Here is a 21,434-nt window from a genome sequence, read left to right as displayed (position 1 = left end):
CGGCCACGGGCCCTGCCTGTGTCTTGGCAACTGCCCCTGCCCTCGGAGGGTTCACTGTGGATAGCTTAATGGCATTTTGGCCTTCGTTCCTAGAAGGACACTTCTTCTTCCCCCATGTTGTGAGGCTGCCAGCCAGGAGTTCCTGGAGTCTCCCTCCATCTGGCTCTGCAGATGGCTTTGCAAACCCAGGCAAGAGGGCTCCATCGTCCTTCCTTTGGGCCAGGTGCCTGCCAGGGGCCGGTTGCTGCTGTCATTCTCAGTTGCTTTCTTTCTTTTTCTTTTTTTTTTAACGTTTATTTATTTTTGAGAGAGAGAGAGAGAGAGAAACAGAGCGTGAGCAGGGGAGGGGCAGAGAGAGAGGGAGATACGGGATCCAGGATCCAGACAGAGGCTCCAGGCTCCGAGCTGCCAGCACAGAGCCCGACGCGGGGCTCGAACTCACAAACTGCGGGATCGTGACCGGAGCCGAAGTCGGACGCTCAGCCGACTGAGCCACCCAGGCGCCCCTCTCAGCTTCTTTCTGTTCCAGGGTTAGGAGATGTCCGACCCTAAGGAACTGCTTTCTCCATGGCCTGGCGTCCCAGACACTGTGGATGTTTAGGTAATAGCATTTCTTTCCTGTCCACTAGGACCTAGGTGTCCAGAGGGCACAGCCCATGGTTTCTCCCAGTTTCTAATGCAGTCTGTGGTGAAGAGTAGGAGTTCAACATACTGTTTGTTAAGTCAGTGATTACAAAATGAAAGGTCAAGTTCTGGAAGTAATTTAAAAAAAAAATTTTTTTTTTAATGTTTATTTTTGAGAGAGAGAGCGCATAGGGGAGGGGCAGAGAGAGAGGGTGACCCAGAATCCGAAGCAGGCTCCAGGCTCTGAGCTGTCAGCACAGAGCCCGGATGTGGGGCTCGAACTCACGAACCCGTGAGATCATGACCTGGGCCGAAGTCGGCGCTTAACCGGCTGAGCCACCCAGGTGCCCCGGGAAGCGGTTTTCATTTGCTACAATTCCAGGCAACTTGCCCCATCACTCCGTGCCTCAGTTTTCCAAATTTTAAGGGGTAGCTCATATTCCTCAAATAGCTGCCAAGGACATTGGAGAAACTTCCTTAGTTCTGCACCTGCTGTGTGCCTGCTGCCGTGCACAGGGGGGCGTCTAGGGTTTCTGTCATCGCAAATCCTGTGAGGTGTAGGTATCACTGACCTGCTTCCGCAAATGGACGGGCACAGGGAGCTGAATAACTTCTCCAAAGTCACAGTGCTCTTCTGTTTGACAGGTGTAATTAACATGCAAGGCTGCCTCACTCCAGAATCTGTGTGTGTGTGTGTGTGTGTGTTCTTGTACGTGTAAGTCTGCATACACACATACTCCTATGTATATATGTACACACATTTAGGAAGTGGGGGAATATACATATATGCATGCATAATGTACACATACACACCCCAGGGGTTTAGGAAGTGTGGGGAACTATGCACCCCCCCCACACACACACATATACACACACATTCCATATGTATGTACCGTTGACCCTTCCACAACACAGGTTTGAATTGTTCAGGTCCACTGATAACACAGATCTTTCCCGATAAATACAGTGCAGTATGTAAATGTTTCCTTCTGATTCTCTTAATAACGCTTTCTTTAACTTACTTTATTGTAAGAATACAGCATGTGAAGGACGCCTCGGTGGCTCGGCCGGTTTAAGCGTCCGACTTCAGCTCAGGTCATAATCTCACACTCCGTGAGTTCGAGCCCCGTGTTGGGCTCTGTGCTGACAACTCAGAGGCTGGAGCCTGCTTCAGATTCTGTGTCTCCCTCTCTCTCTGCCCCTCCCCTGCTCATGCTCTGTCTCTCTCTGTCTCAAAAATAAAAACATTTAAAAAAAACTAAAAAAAAAAAGAATACAGCACGTGATACCTAAACCGTAGACAAGACGTGTTCATCAACTGTTTACGTTCTCTGTGAGGCTTCCAGTCACCAGTAGGCTATTAATAGTTAAATCTGGGGGCGCCTGGGTGGCTCGGTTGGTTAAGCGTCCGACTTCGGCTCAGGTCATGATCTCACGGTCCGTGAGTTCGAGCCCCGCGTCGGGCTCTGTGCTGACAGCTCAGAGCCTGGAGCCTGCTTCGGATTCTGTGTCTCCCTCTCTCTGCCCCTCCCCTGTTCATGCTCTGTCTCTCTCTGTCTCAAAAATAAACAAACGTTAAAAAAAAAATTAAAAAAAAAAAAGTTAAATCTGGGGGGAGTCCGAAGTTAGACTCCGATTTTCGACTCTGTAGGGGGTTGGTGCCCTTAACCCCTGTGTGGTTCAAGGGTCAGCTGTATGTGTGTGTGTATTTCCCCTGACACTTCCTGAACGCCAAGGGCGCCTCACTGTAATTCTGACTTTCGCAATAAATGTTGCACCATCACGTCCACCAGCCTTTCCTTCTCTGAGTGGCTGTGACCCTTTGGCCCTTGTGGTCAGCCCCTATCAGGCGCTCCCTGGGTCCGGTCACTCGCGCACCCGTTTTCCCAGACACGTCTGCCTGCCGTTGAGTCTGTCAGGTGCCAGCGTGTGTGTGTTGAGCGGAAATTCTTAAGCCTGCAGAGTATGTCCCCAGTTTGTCAAGACAGACAAAACGGGTGCTTTTCAGATGACTTAACAGATTCTTGACACAATCCTGAGGGTGTTTTCATAGGTTTTCAGGTCCTGGTCAGCCAAACTCTGGAGTACGTGCTTCATAAACAGGAGTAAATGTTTAATAAACAACGTAAGGGTGACGGAGGGAGAGCACACGTCTCAAGTCAAACTCTGGGTTCTGCGAATCTGTGATGGATTATCGTTCCTGCTTTTTTTGTGTGTGTTCTTCCTGAGAAGCTCCCTCTCTTCCCTCAAGAAGCTATGTGATGTGGACTCCTCTCCTGGCACTTGGGGGCCGGTTGGCCTGGGGTAAAGGGTTGATGCGCAGGGAGAGGTTCATAGGGGAGGTTTGGGGGACGGTTCACCTGTTCCTCCCTTTGCCAGACGGGAGCACCGGAAGTGGTTGGAGAGTGGATTGCTGCCTCCTAAATTAGCCTCTCTTGTCTTCGGTTCCCGAACGCTCTTACTGTGCTGTTTGCCCTTCTTGGTGAGCCGTCCGCATTGCGTTCAAGTGCAAAGACAGATTGCCTATCGGGGAGGGGAGCGAATTTTAGGCGCTAGTAAGTTCTAAAACTTTTCCTCCTCTTTTAGAGGAAGGAAAACAAGCCTGACTCTGTTTTAACGTCAGGAAAGGGGAGACCCGGCGAAGCCCCTTGAGGGCAGATGTGCTCATTTACTTTCCTTAGAGCGACTGGGGCTGGGCAGCCGGGAGCCCCTGGCTGGCAGCGCGGGTTTCCATGCTCTAAACGCAGGGGTGGGGCATGCTCAGGGGAGCTCCTGCTGGAGACGGTAACTCCAGCTTCAAGATAAATCCGTGACTTTGGTCTCAGAGAGTGAAGCAGTGGCTCTCTGAAATTATAAGCCCGAGTGGGCGAGTTCCGGTTTGGGAACTCCCAGGTTATTTTCCGGAAGAGCTTGTGACCGATGCGGTTTTGTGGGGGAACGTTTGGACCCAGTTCGGGATCTTGGAAGAGCGAGGTGGAAATTCCTCGTCCATCTGACACAGGGCTACGCGGGCTTCTTGGTCGGACTGACAGGCGCTTGGCGCGAGGACTCGGGGCGGCGTGTGGCTCTTCTTTTTTAAAGAGCAAACCGAGTCACTGCCAGCTGTTGTCGTGGGCGCGGAGGGAAACGCAGATTCGTTGGGCAGGTGGCAGAGAGAGGCTTGGTTGACATCGCAGCAGCCGTGACGGTGCAAGTGCCAAGGGACTGTCTTAGGGGGGCGGGGGTGGGGGGGGCCCAGGAGGAGGGTGGGGACTACTCAGAAGTGGCATGGGGAGGGCTAGTATTTGAGGCCTCCCTCCGTGGGATCAGTAGTGACACTCTGCTTTCCGCAGGTCACGCTGAGGCTGGGACCTAGGTCTCCCTGAGGCGGTGCCTGGGACACAGCACTCGGCCGCAAGGGGTTCTCACAACGCTAGTCAAGTCCATTTTTAGAGAAACTGTTAACAGCCTCTGCTTCCTCCTGGGCGAGGCTGTCCAGAAAAGCCGTTGCTAGAAAGAGCTGTTTACAGAGGCAGAGGGTTGTGGTCCTTGATGTTTTAGTAATCATTCCTTAGATTTCAAGGAGTCCCAGATCCCCTTAATGGATGTTGATAACAGTGGCGGAATCTCCCTTTGCACATCGCGGGACCTAATGGGGCTTTTACTCCCTTCACCTTGGTTTGTCTTGTTCTTGCCCGTGGATATGAGTGACTGTGCTGCCTTTGTGCAAAGGTGATCACTTTCTGTGGAGTGAGAATTGGGCTGAGCCCGGAGGTGCTCTCCGGCAGCCGCCGCCTTTCCCCTGGACGACCGTCGACAGCCACGAGCAGGCCTCCGTCTTCCGCCGCTGGGCTGAGAAGAAATACAAGTGGGCTTCCCTCCTGTGGGGTTTGGGGCAGAGGTGGGTGGACTGCAGGGGCCGTCTATATCCCTGGGGCTCTCAAGGCCGTGTCTGCTTCCAGGAAAAAGATTCTTGCAGGATTTTCTCTGTGGCTCTAAGGAGAAGAGTAGGTGGCTTAAGAAAAAAAAAAAAAAGAAAGAAAGAAAAAAAAACCAAAACAAAATAAAACACCAAAACCCCCAAACGCATAATGATCATGTAGGCACTGTGGTAGTTAACCCTGATTTTGGCCTCGGTTCTGGAACAAGTTCGCTGGTGTAGACAAACCCCTTATTAGGTAATGGCTCGTTATTTATTCCTTTCCTTCCCTGGTCATTTCCTCCGCGAGAGTCGCTCCTACCTGCCCTTGCACTGATCTCTGGCCAGCGTCTCCCGGAGTGATGCCGTGCTTCTCCAGCACGATTCCTTACTCAGGGTGCCAGCGCTTGCCCCCAAGAGCCAGGCGTTGGGTTTAATGAACGAATCGACTTGATCCGTGCTCACTGCGCGCTCCCCACGCGGGGCCCGCCCTGCGTTCCTGTTCAGTACAGAGCTGCATTCCCCTCTGACCCCAGCACCCTTGGCTTCTCTCGTTCCCCCGCGATGTGGGATGGGGAAGCTAGACCCCTTGCAGCCGGTGGCCCCGGGGCGGCCGGGAGGTGCTGCGGGAGGCAGGGCAGATGGGCTTGGCGTCCGTTTGGCACAGGGCCCTCTCACCCAGCGTCACCCTGGCTCCTTTCCCCAAAGCTTCGTTAATGGAACCGCTCTCTTAAAAAAACCCGAAATCCTGTCTTGTGGGGAATCGGGCGGCATGACCGGCCGGGGAATCCGTCGCCTCCCGTGGTACGTTGGGTTGTCAGAACCAGCTGGTGGCCGTCAGAGGGCTGTAGCTGTCCTTGTAGCTTGATGATCCGGGTTCTCAACCCCCTGCTGCTCTAGCATCAGACATGGGAAGCTTTGAAACCCCTGCCTCGTTGGATACCTTGAGTCATAAAAAAATGTGTGCCGAGTAGGGGTGGGAGGCGGGAACAGGTGGCTGGAGCTGCTTCGTGCCCTCGCCACCCACTTCGGCTCTCCTTTCTTAATAGGCTTCAGGAATCCTGGAGTGCTATACCCGTGTCCCCTGACGCTTCAAAATGTAAATGAAGTTTGCAGAGCTGGGAGGAAGGGGCCCCGCATTCCTGCTCTCTCCCTGGGTCCCAGGGGAGGGGCGGCAAATGCGCCCCTGAGCAGCGATTGGCCTGTTATTACCAGTCCTGGCTGCTCGCTGAGCTAATAAAGGGGCAGAAGGAAGCCTCTGTAAAGGCATTTGGGGTTTTGCCAGGCTGAGTCACAGCTGACTTAGGGAAATGCCACACAGGACGCCTTCAGTTCCCCCCCCCCCCCCGTTCTAAATGGAGGTTTGCAACTGCATAGTCAGAAAATGAATCAGAGTCGGGGGAAAGCGTGCATGAGAAACGCCACAGAAATGGGAGTGTGGGAGGGCCACAGAATGGCACTGCAGATACAGACCCACACCTTCGGTCTGGCTCGTCCCTCGCGGAAGACGTGTCCCGATGCCAGAGGTTAGAGCGGAAGGGGGAGGGAGGGGGCCCGCTGTGCGAGCAGATCCTGTTCTGTTCGTTTAGCCGGGCTTTTTCCCTGGCTGGCACAGGGCGCCCTAGGCACGGGAACATCTCTTCACTTTCTCAGCCCAGGGCATGGCAGTGGGGCGGCTGGCGAGGGCCAGCTGGAGGGCGGCAGGAACCCTTCCAGGGCCTGTATGACACATCGTCCGAGGAGCTTTGAGAAAAGGATCCCCAGGCCCCATTCCAGATCCGCTGAGTCAGACGCTGCAGGAGGCGCCGGGAGTCTGGAATGCATGCGAGCTCCCCGGCGTGATTAAATTGCATTCTCCACCGGACACCCACTGCTCAGTGGGCTCAAACTGGCCTCGAACCTTGTCCAGTGAGGACTAGACCTTGGGTTCGAGGCCACCCTGGGGTCCTCGTTACACTGTGTCTCATTAATTCTAAAATGCCCCCCCCCCCCCCCCCCGTGTTTTAACATCTCTGAGACCAGGATGCTCACGATGGACGGTGTTTCATGGTTTAATTGATACAATTTTTCCTCCTAAGCGGTATGGAAAAGTAATGGTGTGCCCCACAGTTGATGGTGTCTCGATTCAGTGACCCCCGTGTTGCTTTTGCTTAAGCTCCTGTGGGAGCATGTTCTTTCTGACCCGCCTCCTACGTAACTCCTGGTGGTCAGCGCAGGCGAAGCGCCTAAGCTGCGTAAATGGCGGCGTACGACCGTGAGGGCTTCGGTTCCCGTCATCACACTGTGGTTTTACGGGAGACTGGTACCTGTGTTTTACTCTGCTTTGGGATCGATGTCCTACTGGCTCGTGAGGATGACGATGCCCATTTTACATGCTGGGCGCTGCTCCCCACCCCCCCCCCCCCAGGAGTGACTGGACAACGTGTTCAAGGCGGACCACTAGTTAAGTGGCGGATGTAGCTCTGCCACCGAACCCAGTAGCCGGTGTCAACACACACCATGTCCTTCCAGCCTTTCCCGCTCACCTTTGTTGGCGGCCCTTTTCGTTTCCTGATAGCGGTTTGGGTGAACGCAGCACAGACGATTGATTCCTTTCGTCTGGTCTTCCAGCCTGACTTCTTAGAAGCCAGTCTTGTGCAAGAGTTGTCCATTAACCACTTGGAGACTCCACGAACTCGGGTGTGCAGGCTTTTTTTGCTCAGGGCTCCGCACTGGAGAATTGCCAGGCACCATCTCCTCCGTTTCCTGGACTTTGAGTGATAGCAGCGTTCTGTGTTCTCCGCGTGGATGAGCCGTGTATCTCCGGGCAGCAAGTTTATTCCTCTCTGTGAACTTGGCCAGGCCTGGCGGGGAGGGTGTTCCATCACCCAAAGGTTTCAGCACGAGGAATAGCCGTGGGTGGAGATAATGGCCCAGTGCCTGCTTTGGGGACCTGGTGCGTCCTTATGGCCCTGGGGCGGGTCCCTGGACGCCTGAGCCTCCGTGTCCCTGCAGTTGCAGAAGCCAGCGGTGATTGGCCCACTGTCTGGGGACCCGGCCACGGAGGTTGTGGCCTCAGTGCTGGCCTTTTGTGTTTAATGCCTGTTCTTGAGAATTTTACATCGTGGGCTTTGGGGCTCGAGAGGGGTATCGGATGACGTAACAGTAATGAACAAGGATCGGGCACTTTCTGTAAGCCAGGCATCGGTGATACTTCTCATCAGCCCTCATTTAAACAGTCCCTCTCACTAAGTCAGTAGGTTGGCCGCGTGCCAGTGTCCTGGGCCGTCCCAGGATGCTCTGCTGCCCCGGCGTGGCGATTAACACACTCCCTTTCACTTGCACAAGTGTTCCTGTGTGGATGCAATGCATGAGTTCATCCTGGTCACGTGCCCCGTCTCATTTGATCCTTATAACGGCGCCGCGGAAAAGGCAATATTATTCTCCCGCTAATTTCAGTGATAAAACGGAGGCCCCGCATCTGTGAGGCTTGCTGGTGGGCACGTGGCAGCGATGCACGGGGGTCACCCCGTGGATCCATGTGGGCTGAGCCCCGAACGCAGTGCTCAGGCCTGCACAAGAAGGAGCTGCTTCTGGAAACTAGACCTCAGTGTCAGGAAGCCTGGGCTCCTCGGGCATTCTCTTCAGCAGGTTGCACCCTGTCAGCAGAACGGGTGCTCTGGGAGTATAAAGACCTAACTATCGTGGTGAGAAGACTGGCAGGGGTGGAGATAAGGGGTGGCGGTGGCACAGACAGTGGCTGATAAATGCAGGTGGTTGCTTCCTCTGTGGGGGCGGGGGGGGGGGCGGTCAGCTACCTGCACAGACTGAGAGGCGACTGTAGTCAGGAAAAGAGGGATTGTAGTTCCTTCTCACAGGTTGTGTGTGTGCGTGTGTGTGCGCACATGGGTGCAAGCACACGTGTGTGTGCGCGATGCGTGCGAGCACGCGTGTGTGTGTATATCTTAAGCTGTATCTTAAGCTGTTGATTAAAGAGAATCACAGAGGTCTTTAAACTTCCAAATAGGTTTTCCATTTGCTGCCAGAGCAGGACGTTTGGAAGGTGGTTTGGTTTATATGAAGAATCGAGGCAAAAAGTCTTCCCAGAAGATGTTCGTTAGACTTGAGGTGTTGGAAAGCAGAGTCAGAGATCAGGGCAGAGAGAAGCAGAGCCTGAGCAGTCCCCCGGGGGAGCTGTGGTGGTCGAGGGCAAGGTGGCCTCTTGGGACGAGCTGTGTTGTGAGCCCGGATTCCTGGACTCGGCTGCCCTGCCGGCTCTGTGGCCTCGGGCGGGTCGTGGGCCCCCGTTCTTCGCGCATGTGCGGACAGGTGGATGTTCTCTGTGTAAAGCGTTGAGTGCTGCGAAGGGTGTTGCTGAGTATGGCTCCGGTCTGGACAGGCTCATTCATCGGGCTCACTGGCTTGCATCGCACAGGATGTGGGCTTGGGGGAAGCACAGCAGGAGAAGACAAGCTCACTGCCACCCGGAGCTCTCACTCTGAGCCACATGGAATTGTTCAACCCACTGAACTGACTTCACACGCCACTGCCGGCCTCCCCCGGCAGTTGAAAAGCACTGCCCTGAGACCCGTGTCTCCCTGAGAGAAGTGGCCGCAGCAGTCCTGGAAACGGGATCTGGCTGCGGAGAGAGGCTTTCTCAGAGGGGTGATTTGGGGCCAGATGCTTAGGGAGCACACCCAGGTGTTCCTGCTGCAGGCACAGTGTGGGAGGAGCAGGTGGGCGGTCCGCTACAGCAGCGGGCGTGGGGCCACACAGGCTCCCTGTGGGTTGCGGCAGGGGACCCATCAGTGGTCAGCGGGAGGAGGGCCAGCGCCCCTGCCGCGTGCATGGGGTTGCACGGTCAGCCTCTCTGCGACACGTATCTGTGTCTGGAACCACCAGGGGTTGCACCTGGATCCTCTGGCCCGGCTGGGACTGGCTCCCATGTACGCCTTGTGGCTTGCTTACCATTTAGGTCACAACTCTGGCTGCAACATTGTGAAATTCCAGCATCTATAAAATTTAGACCTACTGACATTTAGAGACAGTGGTGAAATGAGGCAGGCGAAAACTGCTCAGGTTAGATACCAGAGTTTTAACACTAAACTGATAAGTGGACCCTTCTTATTTTTTATTTTATTTTTTAGTTTCTTTATTTTGAGAGAGAACGTGTGTGTGTGTGTGTGTGTGTGTGTGTGTGTGTGTATGTGTACACCCATGAGTGGGGGAGGGTCAGTGAGAGAGAGAGGAAGAGAGAATTCCCAAGCAGGTTCCATACATATCAGCGCAAGGAGCCGGACTTGGGGCTCGATCTCACAAACCGTGAGACCATGAACTGAGCCGAAATCAAGAGTCAGACCCTTAACCGACTGAGCCACCCAGATGCCCCAAATGGACCCTGCTTATTGAAAGATAGCTCTTTTCTTTTAGAGATTTCCTTTTTTTTTTTTTAATGTTTATTTTTGACAGAGAGAGAGAGACAGAGCATGAGGGGGGAGGGACAGAGAGAGAGGGAGACACAGAATCTGAAGCAGGCTCCAGGCTCTGAGCTGTGAGCACAGAGCCTGACACGGGGCTCAAACTCACGGACCGGGAGATCATGACCCGAGCCGAAGTCGGGCGCTCAGCCGACTGAGCCACCCAGGCGCCCCTAGAGATGTGCTTTTGACTGGCAGATCATTCATCAGGATTCATCAGAAACCAGCCAGTGTTTCTTCAGAGACTGTCCTAGGCCCCGTGGAATGCAAGAGAAGCGTAACGTATGCCAAGACCGTACTCACCTGCAGGGAGCAAGGAGTGACCCAGGCTACGAGTAACCCAGAGGCAGCTTGTACGGAAGGCCTGGTGCCATATCAGCCCTCATTCAGGCTCGCAGTCTGCTGGGGCAGGGGGTGGACATCAGCAGCCAAGGTTAAGAACCATCGTCCTAAAATAAATCGCCCCGTTGCTGCTACCAGAGCCTTTTCCTGTATCTCTTAGGACACTTGGTTACTTTCTCCTTGGCAGAGTTGTTTGCCTGTTTATTTCCACCCTGGGAATTTGTAAGGCCAGGATCTGAGCGTGTGGAGGGGCATCTGCCAAGTGGGCATGGGCGGTGGGGGCAGGAAGCCCCACATGGTCCTTCCAGGTTCACACCCCCTTGGGACCCCCTCTCAGTCACCGCTGCCTTCACACTGGCCGGGGTGGGCGGCGGGAGAGCTCCCCTTGAATTCTCTTGCCCAGGCGGGAGCCCACACCTCTTGCTTCAAGTTCATGCCGCCCAGCTGGGGCCCATCTGGATATTTTGATGCAGCTAGATGGCTAGGTAACTAGCGTGACTAGATCTGACCACCTTCTTGCGGTTGGGGGCTGGCTTGGCCCCGCCTCGCCCGTCGCCTTCTTCCGGGGAGGGGAGGGCAGGGGAGGGGGGCAGGCGTCTGGCCTGCAGGTGGACTTGGGAGTCTGACCTGCTTTGCTCGGTTTCCTTGTTTAGGAAGGGAGGAAAATGGAAAGCATCCACCTTGGATGGTGCATGCAAAGGCTCAGTGCTGGTCTTGACCAAGCACAGTGAATGTTACTGTTTTTCTTGGTGCCCCCTGCCTCCCCCGACCCAGGGCCTCCAGACCCCCAGACTCCTAGACCACAGAGCACCCAGGGAGGGGCAGGAGGGCTCTTGCTACTGTGAGAAGACCTCTTTCTTCCCCAGATGACCTTCCCCGTCTCCCACTCAGCCCCCCACGCCCAGCACAGGGCATCTGCTCAGCAAGTATCTTTCAACTGGCAGAACATGCCGGCGAATCTTAGCGCTTCACGGTTCTGAAGTTGGGGTCCGTGGAAAAGTGACCCACAACCATGGTGGGAGGATTGTGGGTGCCCCCCAGCAGGTGTGGCAAGAGGTGATGGGTGGAGGCGGGAACACGACAAGCAGTGAGGTCCAGACTTTTAAGACGGGGAGTTGGCTTGGAGAGCTGGGAAGAGAGCGCCCTGAGGCGGTATGCAAAGCTCCCCCCCCCACCCAGCCTCTCGGCTACTCTGCCCAGTGTCCCAGGAGGACACTCGAAACAAAAGAGAAGGACGTTGTCTTCAGGGTGTGGTGGAGGCCACACGTCGACACTGCCACTTGGCTCCCAAAGCCGGGGTGGCCCTGGTGGCTACTATTTCACACCGTGGGCCATTCCCCCCGTGTAATAATCACAAGAGACAGGAGCCAGCAAGGAAGCCTCCTGGCGAAGCGTGAGCCGTGCGGTTCGCAGGGACCAGCGCGGTGGAGACCAGCGGGGAGGAACGGCGCTCGCAGGAGGAAGGGCCTCAGAGGCTGCGCGGTGTTGGGACGGGAGCAGGAGAAGCGCAGGTTTGGGAGCGCAGAGACGGGCTGGCCGGGGCGGGCCGGTTGAGGGTGCTTCTTGGGGCAGGAGGCCTCGGGGCACAGGGTCAGCCGTGGGACGCAGGGTGGTGGGATGCGGGTGCACATAGGGAGGAGCCTTCGGGCGAGCCAGGCGGTGAGCCCCCAAGTCAGAAGGCCGAATGACTCCGTGTCATAAGCGTGCTGACCCCTACCTCGTTTTGGACGTGGGTTACCGATCGTCCCAGGTCTGTTTCTGTTTCTGCAGCGGGGTCCGAGGCGGAGCACCGCCTGGGAGGCCTGCACCCCCTTCACCTGACCCCCTGCCCTCTGGCAGGTACTAGGGGGGCGATGGTCCCCCCCCGGCCGGGGGCGGCTCTCCTGCTCAGAATGCCAACACCGAGCAGCTGTGAGTGCTGCCAGTGAACCCTGACCTGTGGGTTCCTGGATGGCTTCCAAACCGAGTGGCCCCTCTGGTTGTCTGTCTGGCCTGTAGCTCGTTGTTTAAATGCTCTGGTGGTTTTTAAGCTCTGTGACTGCCTCCTTCACCTCTCCTTTGTGGTGTTCGCATGTGGTAGGGACATTTTAGGGGGAAGGAAAGGATCTCCATGCATGCTCTGAGGATGGAGCAGAGAATATTCTGGGCTGTTCTTGTCTGAGTCACTGGACTGCCATGAACTCCAGGGAACAGGGCGTCCTGGGGCAGGACACGGAGTGACCCCAGGATGGCTCACTGGGGTCTGTCCCCCGCCCTGTTACCTGGCCTCAGTTTCTCCTTTTACGCAGTGGGGGTAACCAAGGGCTCGTGTGAGGACCGGATGAGTGAGTGTAACAGGGTGTTGGACGTAGTCGTAACGCAAGAAACTGCACACGTTGCTGTTGTCCTTTATTTGGTTTCTAGACGTCTCTGCCTGAGCCCTGAGGGTTCCCCCCCCACCCCCCACTTGGGCTTTTCTGTTTTTGTTTTGTTTCTGTCTCCAACATATTTTTCTAAGGACTTTTCCGGTTTAAGTGAGACCGGGAATGCAGATGCACTGAGTATGAGTTCAGAGGGGTTTGGACATGAGCCTGGCCTTCGTGGAGAAGTGGAAGAGGCCACGGTATATAGTTTTCTTTGGGCAGGTCATGGGCGCAGACCACAGGGCTTTCGAATACAAGAAACGTGGCCACCAGGAAGAAGCGGATAAAGGAAGAGTTGAAGGCGTTTTGAGAATATGTGTGTGTGGGTGGGTGTCTATTTGTGTGAGCACCTATGTATGTGCACACGTGTGTGTGTGTGTGTGTGTGTGTGTGTGTGTTCGTTCCACGGGGAATCTTCCCCCACTCAGTTCTGACTGATGGTGCTCTTGGGCTGCCCAAGACACCGTCCTGTGGAAAGCACTGCCCCCAGGGACCCAGGTCAGCTTCCTCTAGCCAGCTGAGATCGTCAGGGATTGCTTAAAACTTTTGGCTTCTGATTTTCCCCGTAAACCCCAGAGCCAGCCCTTGAATGGAAATACGTTTGCTGTTCCGCCTCTCGTCGTGATTAGCTTGTTGCATTAAATTAACTGTCGGGTTGCCTGGAACCAAAGCCTCTTAAAATGAAAACTGTTTCCCTCTGGAAATTTATGCAGGATCGAAATGGAAGATGGTCTTCCCGCGGAAAGAGAAAAGTACCCTGAACGCGGAGTCTGGAGCTCAGGACCTGAAATTTGGGTGCAAAATGCTTCTTGTTCTTTTCCTGCGTTACCTGGGAAGGGCCGCTGGATTCGCATGCCAGCTGCCTGTATTTGTTGTTCTTTGATTTTTCATGTTTCCCGTTTTATTTATTTTTAAAAAAAAATTTTTTTTAACGTTTATTTATTTTTGAGACAGAGAGAGACAGAGCATGAATGGGGGAGGGGCAGAGAGAGAGGGAGACACAGAATCGGAAACAGGCTCCAGGCTCTGAGCCATCAGCCCAGAGCCTGACACGGGGCTCGAACTCACGGACCGCGAGATCGTGACCTGGCTGAAGTCGGACGCTTAACCGACTGAGCCCCCCGGGCGCCCCTAATGTATCCCGTTTTAAACGATCCTCTTGGTTACAAGTAAGAGCAGCCTGCTGAGGGCTATCTTATGCGGAGAAGGGAATTTCTTACGGGGATGTGGGGGTATCTCATATCACTGAGCGTAGGAAGGCTGCCTGGCTTCAGAAGGCCAGGGGTGAAGCGGGACGGTGAAGCAGCCCAGGGCACGGACTGGGTCACTGCGCTCTCCTCTTTGCAGAGGGCTTGTCACCGGCTTGGGAATCCTCCGCCTGTTCATCCTGGATTCGGCCTCCCAGCGTGGACTATAAGCCAGCACCTCCTTGGAGGAACTGATTGGCTTCGCTTAGCACGAATGCCGGATCCTGGTGCCTCCGGCAGTGGCGGGGTGGGGGGGGGGGGGGGGGCCGGCCTGGGGCCTGGTGCAGGGCCGGGACACTTCTCAAAGAAAGGAGGTGCTCCCTCTGAAGATGCTCCGAGTGCCTGCATTTCAAGCGTGTGTCCGAGGCACGTAGGTTGCCCTTGGCGCCTGGGAGCCCGAAGGCTCTGAAAGCATTTTGCTTCCAGGTCTGTCAGAGACGTTCCCTGGCCTGCGCCGACAGGCAGGTGGAGAGGAGGGGAGAGGGTGGCAGCACAGGCCCAGGGACCTCACCGTCTGTCACGTCCTCTCCCGGGGGTCTCAGCACGAGCCATTCCTCCTGTCTGTGGGGTGGGGGTGGTGACCGGAGAAGAGGGAGGGGGGGCGAGGCGCGCGGGAGCAGGGCTGTCCGGTTTGGGTTCTCGCCCAGCGACTCGTCCCCCATGGGCCTGCCCAGGGAGGGGGCGGGGAGCGCCCTGAGGCCCCGGTCTGGCCGCCATCTGCTTGGGGCTGTCGGGCAGGACAGAAGCAGACCCCGAGCAGGCGTCTCTCCCGCTACGGCACGGTGTCTTCGTGCGCTCACAAGACGTCCAGCGTGACCGCATCCTGTCCTGCCACCGAGGCCTCCCCGATAGCTGTGGGAGGGGGCGAGGGGCTCTGGGGAGACCGATGGGTGGCCTCGGCACCCCCGTGCCTGCCCTTCCACGCACACGTTTGTGGGGCTCTCTTCCAGCGCCGTGGGGCCTGCTGATGAGGCGCTGCCTGGGTGGCAGCTGGACGGAAGGACCGGGCGGTGCTTGTCTGGGCAGCACTTGGCATCTCTTCTTCAGAAAGCGGCCTGCGGGGTCACCGCGCACGGAGCACGGCGTCTGGCGGAGGGGGAGCACCCCAGGGCCGAGAGCGTCCACTCCGATGAGACGCTTGGCTCCGGGCCGCGTCTGTCCAGCTTGGAGAGGCGGGGGCCCCGGAGAGAGGGTGAGCCCCGTTCTCCTCTTGGCCTCCCCAGTCTTGCTCACGCCAAGTTCCTTGCTCCTCTCCTTCCTTTACAGCGCAGTCGGCCTGGCGTTTGTGTCCGGTCCGTACGTGGAGCCACAGGGCCCGGCCGCTCTCAGCAGGGGCCTGTTTCCGAGCAGTCGTCCGGGGAAGGGACCGGGGCAGCTATGTGAGGGCCAGGAGGCGTGACCTTCCCTCGAGGGCAAGCCGTTCCCTGCGCGGAACGGCCCCCGACGGTCTCGGGCAAGAGTTGAAAATCTCGCAACGAAATCACAGTGCGGCGTCCCGGACGGCGTGCGGGGGAGTGGGTGGCGCGGACCGTGGCCAAGGGGGGGTTAGTTAGCAGCTCCGAATGTGTCGTGGCTGGTGGTGCCCATCGGGACTTCGCCACCGCGGCCGGCACATGGGGGGTTCCGATTCTCCCCCCGTGGCCTTCAGAGCCCAGAGAGTGACGTGAGCTTGTCGGTACCCGGTGAGACAAAAGGCCGCGTTCCCAGTGAAGGTGCCTTTAGGGGAGGGGGGGTCACTGGTGCTCCTGGGCCTGCGGACGGGGCGCCGATTTGGGAGATGGGGAGGGGGGCATTGTCTTTCCGGTGCTGCCCTGACCCATCGCCGCGACTGAGGGCAAGTCACCGGTTCCTTTCTTCGCGGCACGTGCCAGCCTGTGCCGTGTCTCTGACGGTACAGGGTGAGGCCGCGGAAGGAGGACTTCGTCTCTGTGCGGCGCTCTGTGTGACAGAGCGAGAGTCGTCGTGTTACAAGCCTTGGGTGGCAGATTCGCATCCTGAGGGAAGCCACTTTTGACGTATATTCCCTTCGGGTTCGGAGCCGGCTCCAGTTGGAGTGGGAGCCTCCCACTTGCTTCACCGTGTGCCCAGCGATCCCAGGTTTTGGGAGCTGGGCCGCCACGATTCCTTTCTGGCCACAGAATATCGGGTTTCCAGTTTAGCTTCCTGATGATTTCATGCCTCATTTCCAGTCCTCTCTCCTGCCCTTTCTCTGCCGTCACTTGGTCGCTTCAGACTGACTCGCGGAGGGATCCACCCACATGACTGTTTCTCAGTGAAATGCGGGGTGAGGTTTGAGGTTAATAAGTTGACGTTTTCCCTCTGATTACCTCTTTATCTTTGAAAGAGTCATTTTTAGGTGGTAGTGAGGTGGGAGGGGTTCCTCAGCAGGAGGAGGGTGATTGGCCTCAAGTAGGCCCTGCGGTGACCCGAACGCCGGAAATAGGGTTGGGCCGATGGTGGGTCAGAGTCCTGCTGACCTGGTGCGTCCTGATGTGACCCAGTGAGCTGGCTCTCTGGGATGGAAGCGGCACCGGGGCCCAGGGAACGTGTCCCCAGCTCACCTTTTCATCCAGTCCGGAACGTTGGCTTGGGCTCCTGGTCACGGTACACACGTGGTGCGGCATCAGTAATGACAGGCGGGGCCGGTCACGTGTCACGTCACCACTTCCTTTGTGCAGGCCTGAACATCGGCGAGGGCGGTCGGCCACGCGTAGTGACCAGGACCGTTGGCCTGCCTTCCAGGGTCCCTCCCTCCATTTTTGTCCCCTTCGGCGCCACCGTCTGCTGGGTCATCAGCGTGACCTGTAGGATTTGAACCACAAGTGCGGCCAGGCTCCCCATCAGAGTCTCCGTTTGGCGGCGGGGTGGGGGAAGGGCTGTGCGTGAGCGAGCTTGCCCCCCCTGGCTCCCGTCTCGGCTTTTCTCCGCCGCGCCCGCACGGACTGTGTGTGTCTCAGCCACACGACACCACACAGCGGGGCAACAGCAGGCATTCGCTTCTCGCAGTCCTGGAGGCTGGAAGGCTGACGTCAGGTGCCCGCACGGTCGGGCCCTGGCGAGAGCCGTCTCTCAGATCGCTTTCTCGCTGCGTCCTCACCTGGTGGAGGGGACCTGGGGAAGGGAGGTCTCTTCTGTGAGGGCACTGCTCCCAGGCAGGAGGGCTCTGGACCTCATGACCTAACCACCCCCCGAGGCCCCGCCTCCTGATACCACCATATTGGGTGTTGGTGTTTAAACGTGAACTTGGGGCGACACAAACATTTGGACCATAGCAGACCGGTGGGGAGCTTGCTTCTTACGTGGCTCCTCCTTACCTCGGATCCTCTGCTCCTGTCATCTTTGTGGCCATACCGTGCCAACCTGTGGCCCTGACCCTGCAAGACGTGACCTGGATCTCGCCACGGAGAACTCAGTCAGTTAAGCATCCAACTTCGGCCCAGGCCGTGATCTCACAGTTCGTGAGTTCAAGCCCAACATCAGGCTCTGGGCTGACAGTGTGGAGCCTGCTTGTGATTCTCTCTCTCTCTCTCTCTCTCTCTCTCTCTCTCTCTCTCTCTCTGCCTCCGCCCCTCCCCTGCTCACGCTCTCTCAAAAAAAAAAAAAAAAAACCTAAAAAAAAATTGAAATAGCTGTTTCAGTTTATTGCAGTTTTTATTCCTTTTGATGTTCCAGTTATCACAGCCTCAGTCAGTGAGCCCTTCTCTAGGTGGCTCCTGGTCACCTTTGATCGCTGTCTTGCTACCTGGCATGAAAAGATTGCCGGGGTCACGTTGTGCATTTCTCACCCCCGACCCGGAATCCGCCATTTTCCCAGGGAGCGTTGGTTCCTTTTTTTTTTTTTTTTTTTAATTTTTTTTTTTCCAACATTTATTTATTTTGGGGACAGAGAGAGACAGAGCATGAACGGGCGAGGGGCAGAGAGAGAGGGAGACACAGAATCGGAAACAGAGCCTTGGTTCCTTTTATCAGAAAGTGATGTTTCCCGCTGCTGTCGGGCCCTGGGGCAGCCGGCTTCTCATGCTTCTCTCCTACGCTCTCTCGATACCTGGCGGGTCCTTCTGCAGGTACAGCCACCGCGGGTTGCAATGATCTGTTATCCCCGCCATCCCCTCTGTGACCGAGGCTGTAAGTGTCCCGGGGCCGGTATCTGGCTCAGCCGTCTCTGGATGCTTTGCCCCCAGCGCGCGTCTTAGCACATAGGACGGCTGAATGCAAACACCTGCTGCCTCAATCTTCCATCAGGTTTGCAAGAGGTTTCTAAAGGCTACACCTGAGTTTCTCCGGGTCCCCACTCCCAGCCGGGATTAGGAGGAGGTTATTATACAGTAACGGTAACCCCCGTCTCCTGCCAGAGCCCCTCCATTTGGCTCTAAGCGGTCCAGGGCGTGCTGCTCAGGAAGAGCCTTTTGACGTTGTACGTCTTGGTCCGCCCTGTGGATGTTGCCTACGCCCTAATCGGCCCTGGCCAGGACTGTTCCCGAGAACAACGAGGTCCCTGCCAAGGGTGCGTCTCTTGGGGCTGCCCAGCTGCAAACCCCCCCCCCCCCCCCCCGGTGCCCAGCCCTATCACTGTGTCCCTGGAGTCTTTGCTTTGCGGAACGCTGTGTTCTATGTTTAAATGGAACCCGCACGCCTCTCCTCTTCCAGTGTCGCTGTGCCAACGGGACGCCACCGTCTAGACCCCGGGGGGCTCAGAGCTGGATGTTGAAATGCTCCTTCAGCTCCTCTTCTGCCCTTCCCTCTGCAGGAGTCACCGTTCTCGTCTTCTGCAGGCTGCCTGGGAGGGAGAGTTTCTCTCTTACACACACACCTTCCAGTAGATTTTCTCTCCGGTGCCCACGGCCCCCGGTCATCAGACGTGCCCAGACGCGGCGGAGCCTCGGGCTGGGTCGTGCTGGCACACCTACCACCGCTTGTTTAAGAGAAAACTTCCAGTGACTTCCTTAACTCTTTGATAGGCGGAATGGCTCGTAAGCAAACTTTGATGTGGACACCAGGCTAGAAATTGGTTGACTTTGTTTGGACTCCCCCCGCCTCCCCTGCCCCATCTCTCTCCAGGTTTATTGAAAGCATTGCCTGGGGTGGGTTTACACCAGGCGCTTCTCTACGGTGCTGTGTCGTGCCAGCGCCACGGCCCTTCTCTGGTGCTCCCCGTGGAGCCGTGATCCTAGAGCAGTGAGTGAGCTCGAGCCCGTGCCCAGGTGGGCTGCAGCCACCTCCCCTGACGCCACCCGGGTCTGGATCCGCTTCCGGATCTGGATGTCTGCTTCCCGCTCTTCCCGCTCTTCCCTCTTTTCTGCTGGAGAGGCAGCCCTCCGCGTGCCTGCCGTGTGCCGGCAGAGGCCCGTGAGGACGTGAGGAGTCCCCGAACCACTCTTGGAGAACAGCTCCCCACCCCGGAAGAAGCACCAGCAGGGTGTTCGTGCAGGAACAGGCAACTCCGTTCTGCTTCCCTGTCCTCAACCTCCTCCGTTCCTTGTTTCCCTCTCTCTTGTGTTCTCTGCTTCTGCCTCCATCCCTGTTTCAGCTCCCTGGATCTCTCCTTCCTTTTGTTCATCCGTTTTTCTGATGGGCTACGTGGTTAGCGGGGAGAACTCCAGCACTGTTTCTGCATACTCCAGGTTTGGGCAAGGATGCGCTTTGCCAGGCAGGAGAGCACTTGTATCCGTTTTGGTTCTGGGCAAGTGTCGTGTCTCAGTCTGATCCTCTTTTAGTTTTATTTTTGAGAGGGAGGGAAGGAGGGAGGGAGGGAGTGTGACCGACCAAGCAGGGGAGGGGCAGAGAGAGAGGGGGAGAGAGGATCCAAAGCAGGCTGCGTGCTGGCAGCAGAAAGCCCAGCGTGGGGCTCGAACTCATGATCTGTGAGATCACGACCCAAGCTGAAGTCGGACACTTAATCGACCGAGCCACTCAGGTGCCCTTCACCCTGATCCTGTTGAAGGTGGACGGTGTCGCCTTTAGAACCCACTACTGCTGTGTGCGTGTCCCCTGTGGAGGAAAGTTACACTGGAGGAGGCTTGGTGACCTCACCATAAGGAACAACAGCTGGATATTTTCCCAGTCACTGCACCAGGCACTTAACGTACAGACCCAGTCCTCCCAGTGGCCCTGGGCGGACACACGCTATGACAGAATGCATTTCATGTAGCTCCTGTAAAGGGGACATTGGGAGGATAGCAGCTTGGCTCTGGGTCACACGGCTAGAAGGGCAGAGGGGAGACTTAGAATTTGAGCCCAGGTCTCTCTGATCCTCATGTTTGCCCTGAACCCCTGGGCAGCCCTGCCTCTTGTAAACAGCCCAGTTGCCAGGGCTTGGCAGAGGGCCTCTGTCCTCATGAGCCTTTGCCCCACAAGTGTCGGTTGGCTGGTGTCACTTCCTGCACAGGTGTATTTGTTTAACTAGAGGTCGATAGACCGACTCATTCATAGTTGGCGGGAAAAGAAAAGCGATGTACCTCTGCCTTAAAAAAAAAAAAAAAATTCTCCATTAGATCCGGGTTTACAAACTAGGAGCCCCAAGCCTCGAGGCCCCCAAATCAGTGACTGCACACTGATCCTACCTCTCCCCCAACCTGATCTCTCAGTGAAACCCACACTTTATCAAGTCATAATATTGGGAAGCAGGTGTCCTGGGGAAGTCCCTTGTTAGTGTGCATGCTTGCCCTTGATCTTGTTTCTTAGTTGTATCTTTTTAATGCATTGTTTTCTTGCAGAAGGGATGAGTGTGTGTCTTCTTCCAGGGGATCCTAAAGGTCTCAGCTATTATTAACACTGAATTTATTATCTGTATTTATGATAAACCCACTAAAGATGATTGGGGGATGCGCTGTCAGCCTGTGTGTGTATGTGTGTGTGTGTGTGTGTGTGTGTGTGTGTATGTGTGCGCGCACATGTGTAATGCATGTACACGCTTCTGGGCTTTGGCACATACCTACGGGGGTGCTAATGTCTCTGCAGGGTTGTGGTTCATGATTTTCTTGATTAGCTGTTGAAGTGCCCGGTGTCCCCTCGTTAAGCATAACTTATTTGGGGTTACGTTGAATTGGGGAACGTGTCGAATTGCTGTTTCAAGGGATGGCTGTAAAATCACGAGACTGGATGTCACAGACTCACCAGTATGTCTGCATTCAGAGGAGGGGCCATCTTCAAAGATGTTGTTTCGGGAAGGGGCTACCCACTCACTTTCCCGACACTGTCATTGTTCAGAGCATTGTTGGAGCTCTGCTTCTGGCATTGCCACCAACACCTAGTTCATGGGCTTGCATGAGAAAATCGCACTTGCTCTTTGGGACACACTGTGAGTTTCTGAGCAAGAATGAAATTACTGAACTTGATCGTTTGCCCTATTTATTTTATTCTTGGCTCTGAGTGATTAGTAGCTGTTTCCAAAAATCAGGTGTGCCTTAAAGGATGAAAAGTATGCCGTTGGCTCTGGGGGAAGCCAGTCCTGCCAAGGGGACTGTTT

The 21,434-nt window shown here is 56.1% G+C and overlaps 1 protein-coding gene across 3 annotated transcripts in view; it reads left to right on the top strand.

Moving 5' to 3' along the window:
* The window catches only part of GALNT2 (polypeptide N-acetylgalactosaminyltransferase 2), a 194,846-nt gene that overhangs the window by 28,856 nt on the left and 144,556 nt on the right, over positions 1–21,434 (top strand). Inside the window, exon 1 of one of the 3 annotated variants that reach the window (XM_040464850.1) lies at positions 6,025–6,048. The exons of the other annotated variants lie outside the window; for them this stretch is intronic. Within the exon in view, the coding sequence (XP_040320784.1) occupies positions 6,040–6,048 (9 nt within the window). The 5' untranslated portion in view covers positions 6,025–6,039. Of the gene's footprint in view, positions 1–6,024; positions 6,049–21,434 lie in introns of those variants that run through there. 3 annotated transcript variants of the gene reach the window in all.

This window comes from Herpailurus yagouaroundi, unplaced genomic scaffold (genome assembly GCF_014898765.1).
Source record: "Herpailurus yagouaroundi ecotype Mexico unplaced genomic scaffold, PumYag 530, whole genome shotgun sequence".
NCBI lineage: Eukaryota > Metazoa > Chordata > Mammalia > Carnivora > Felidae > Herpailurus > Herpailurus yagouaroundi.
This window is presented reverse-complemented; position numbering and strand designations above follow the sequence as displayed.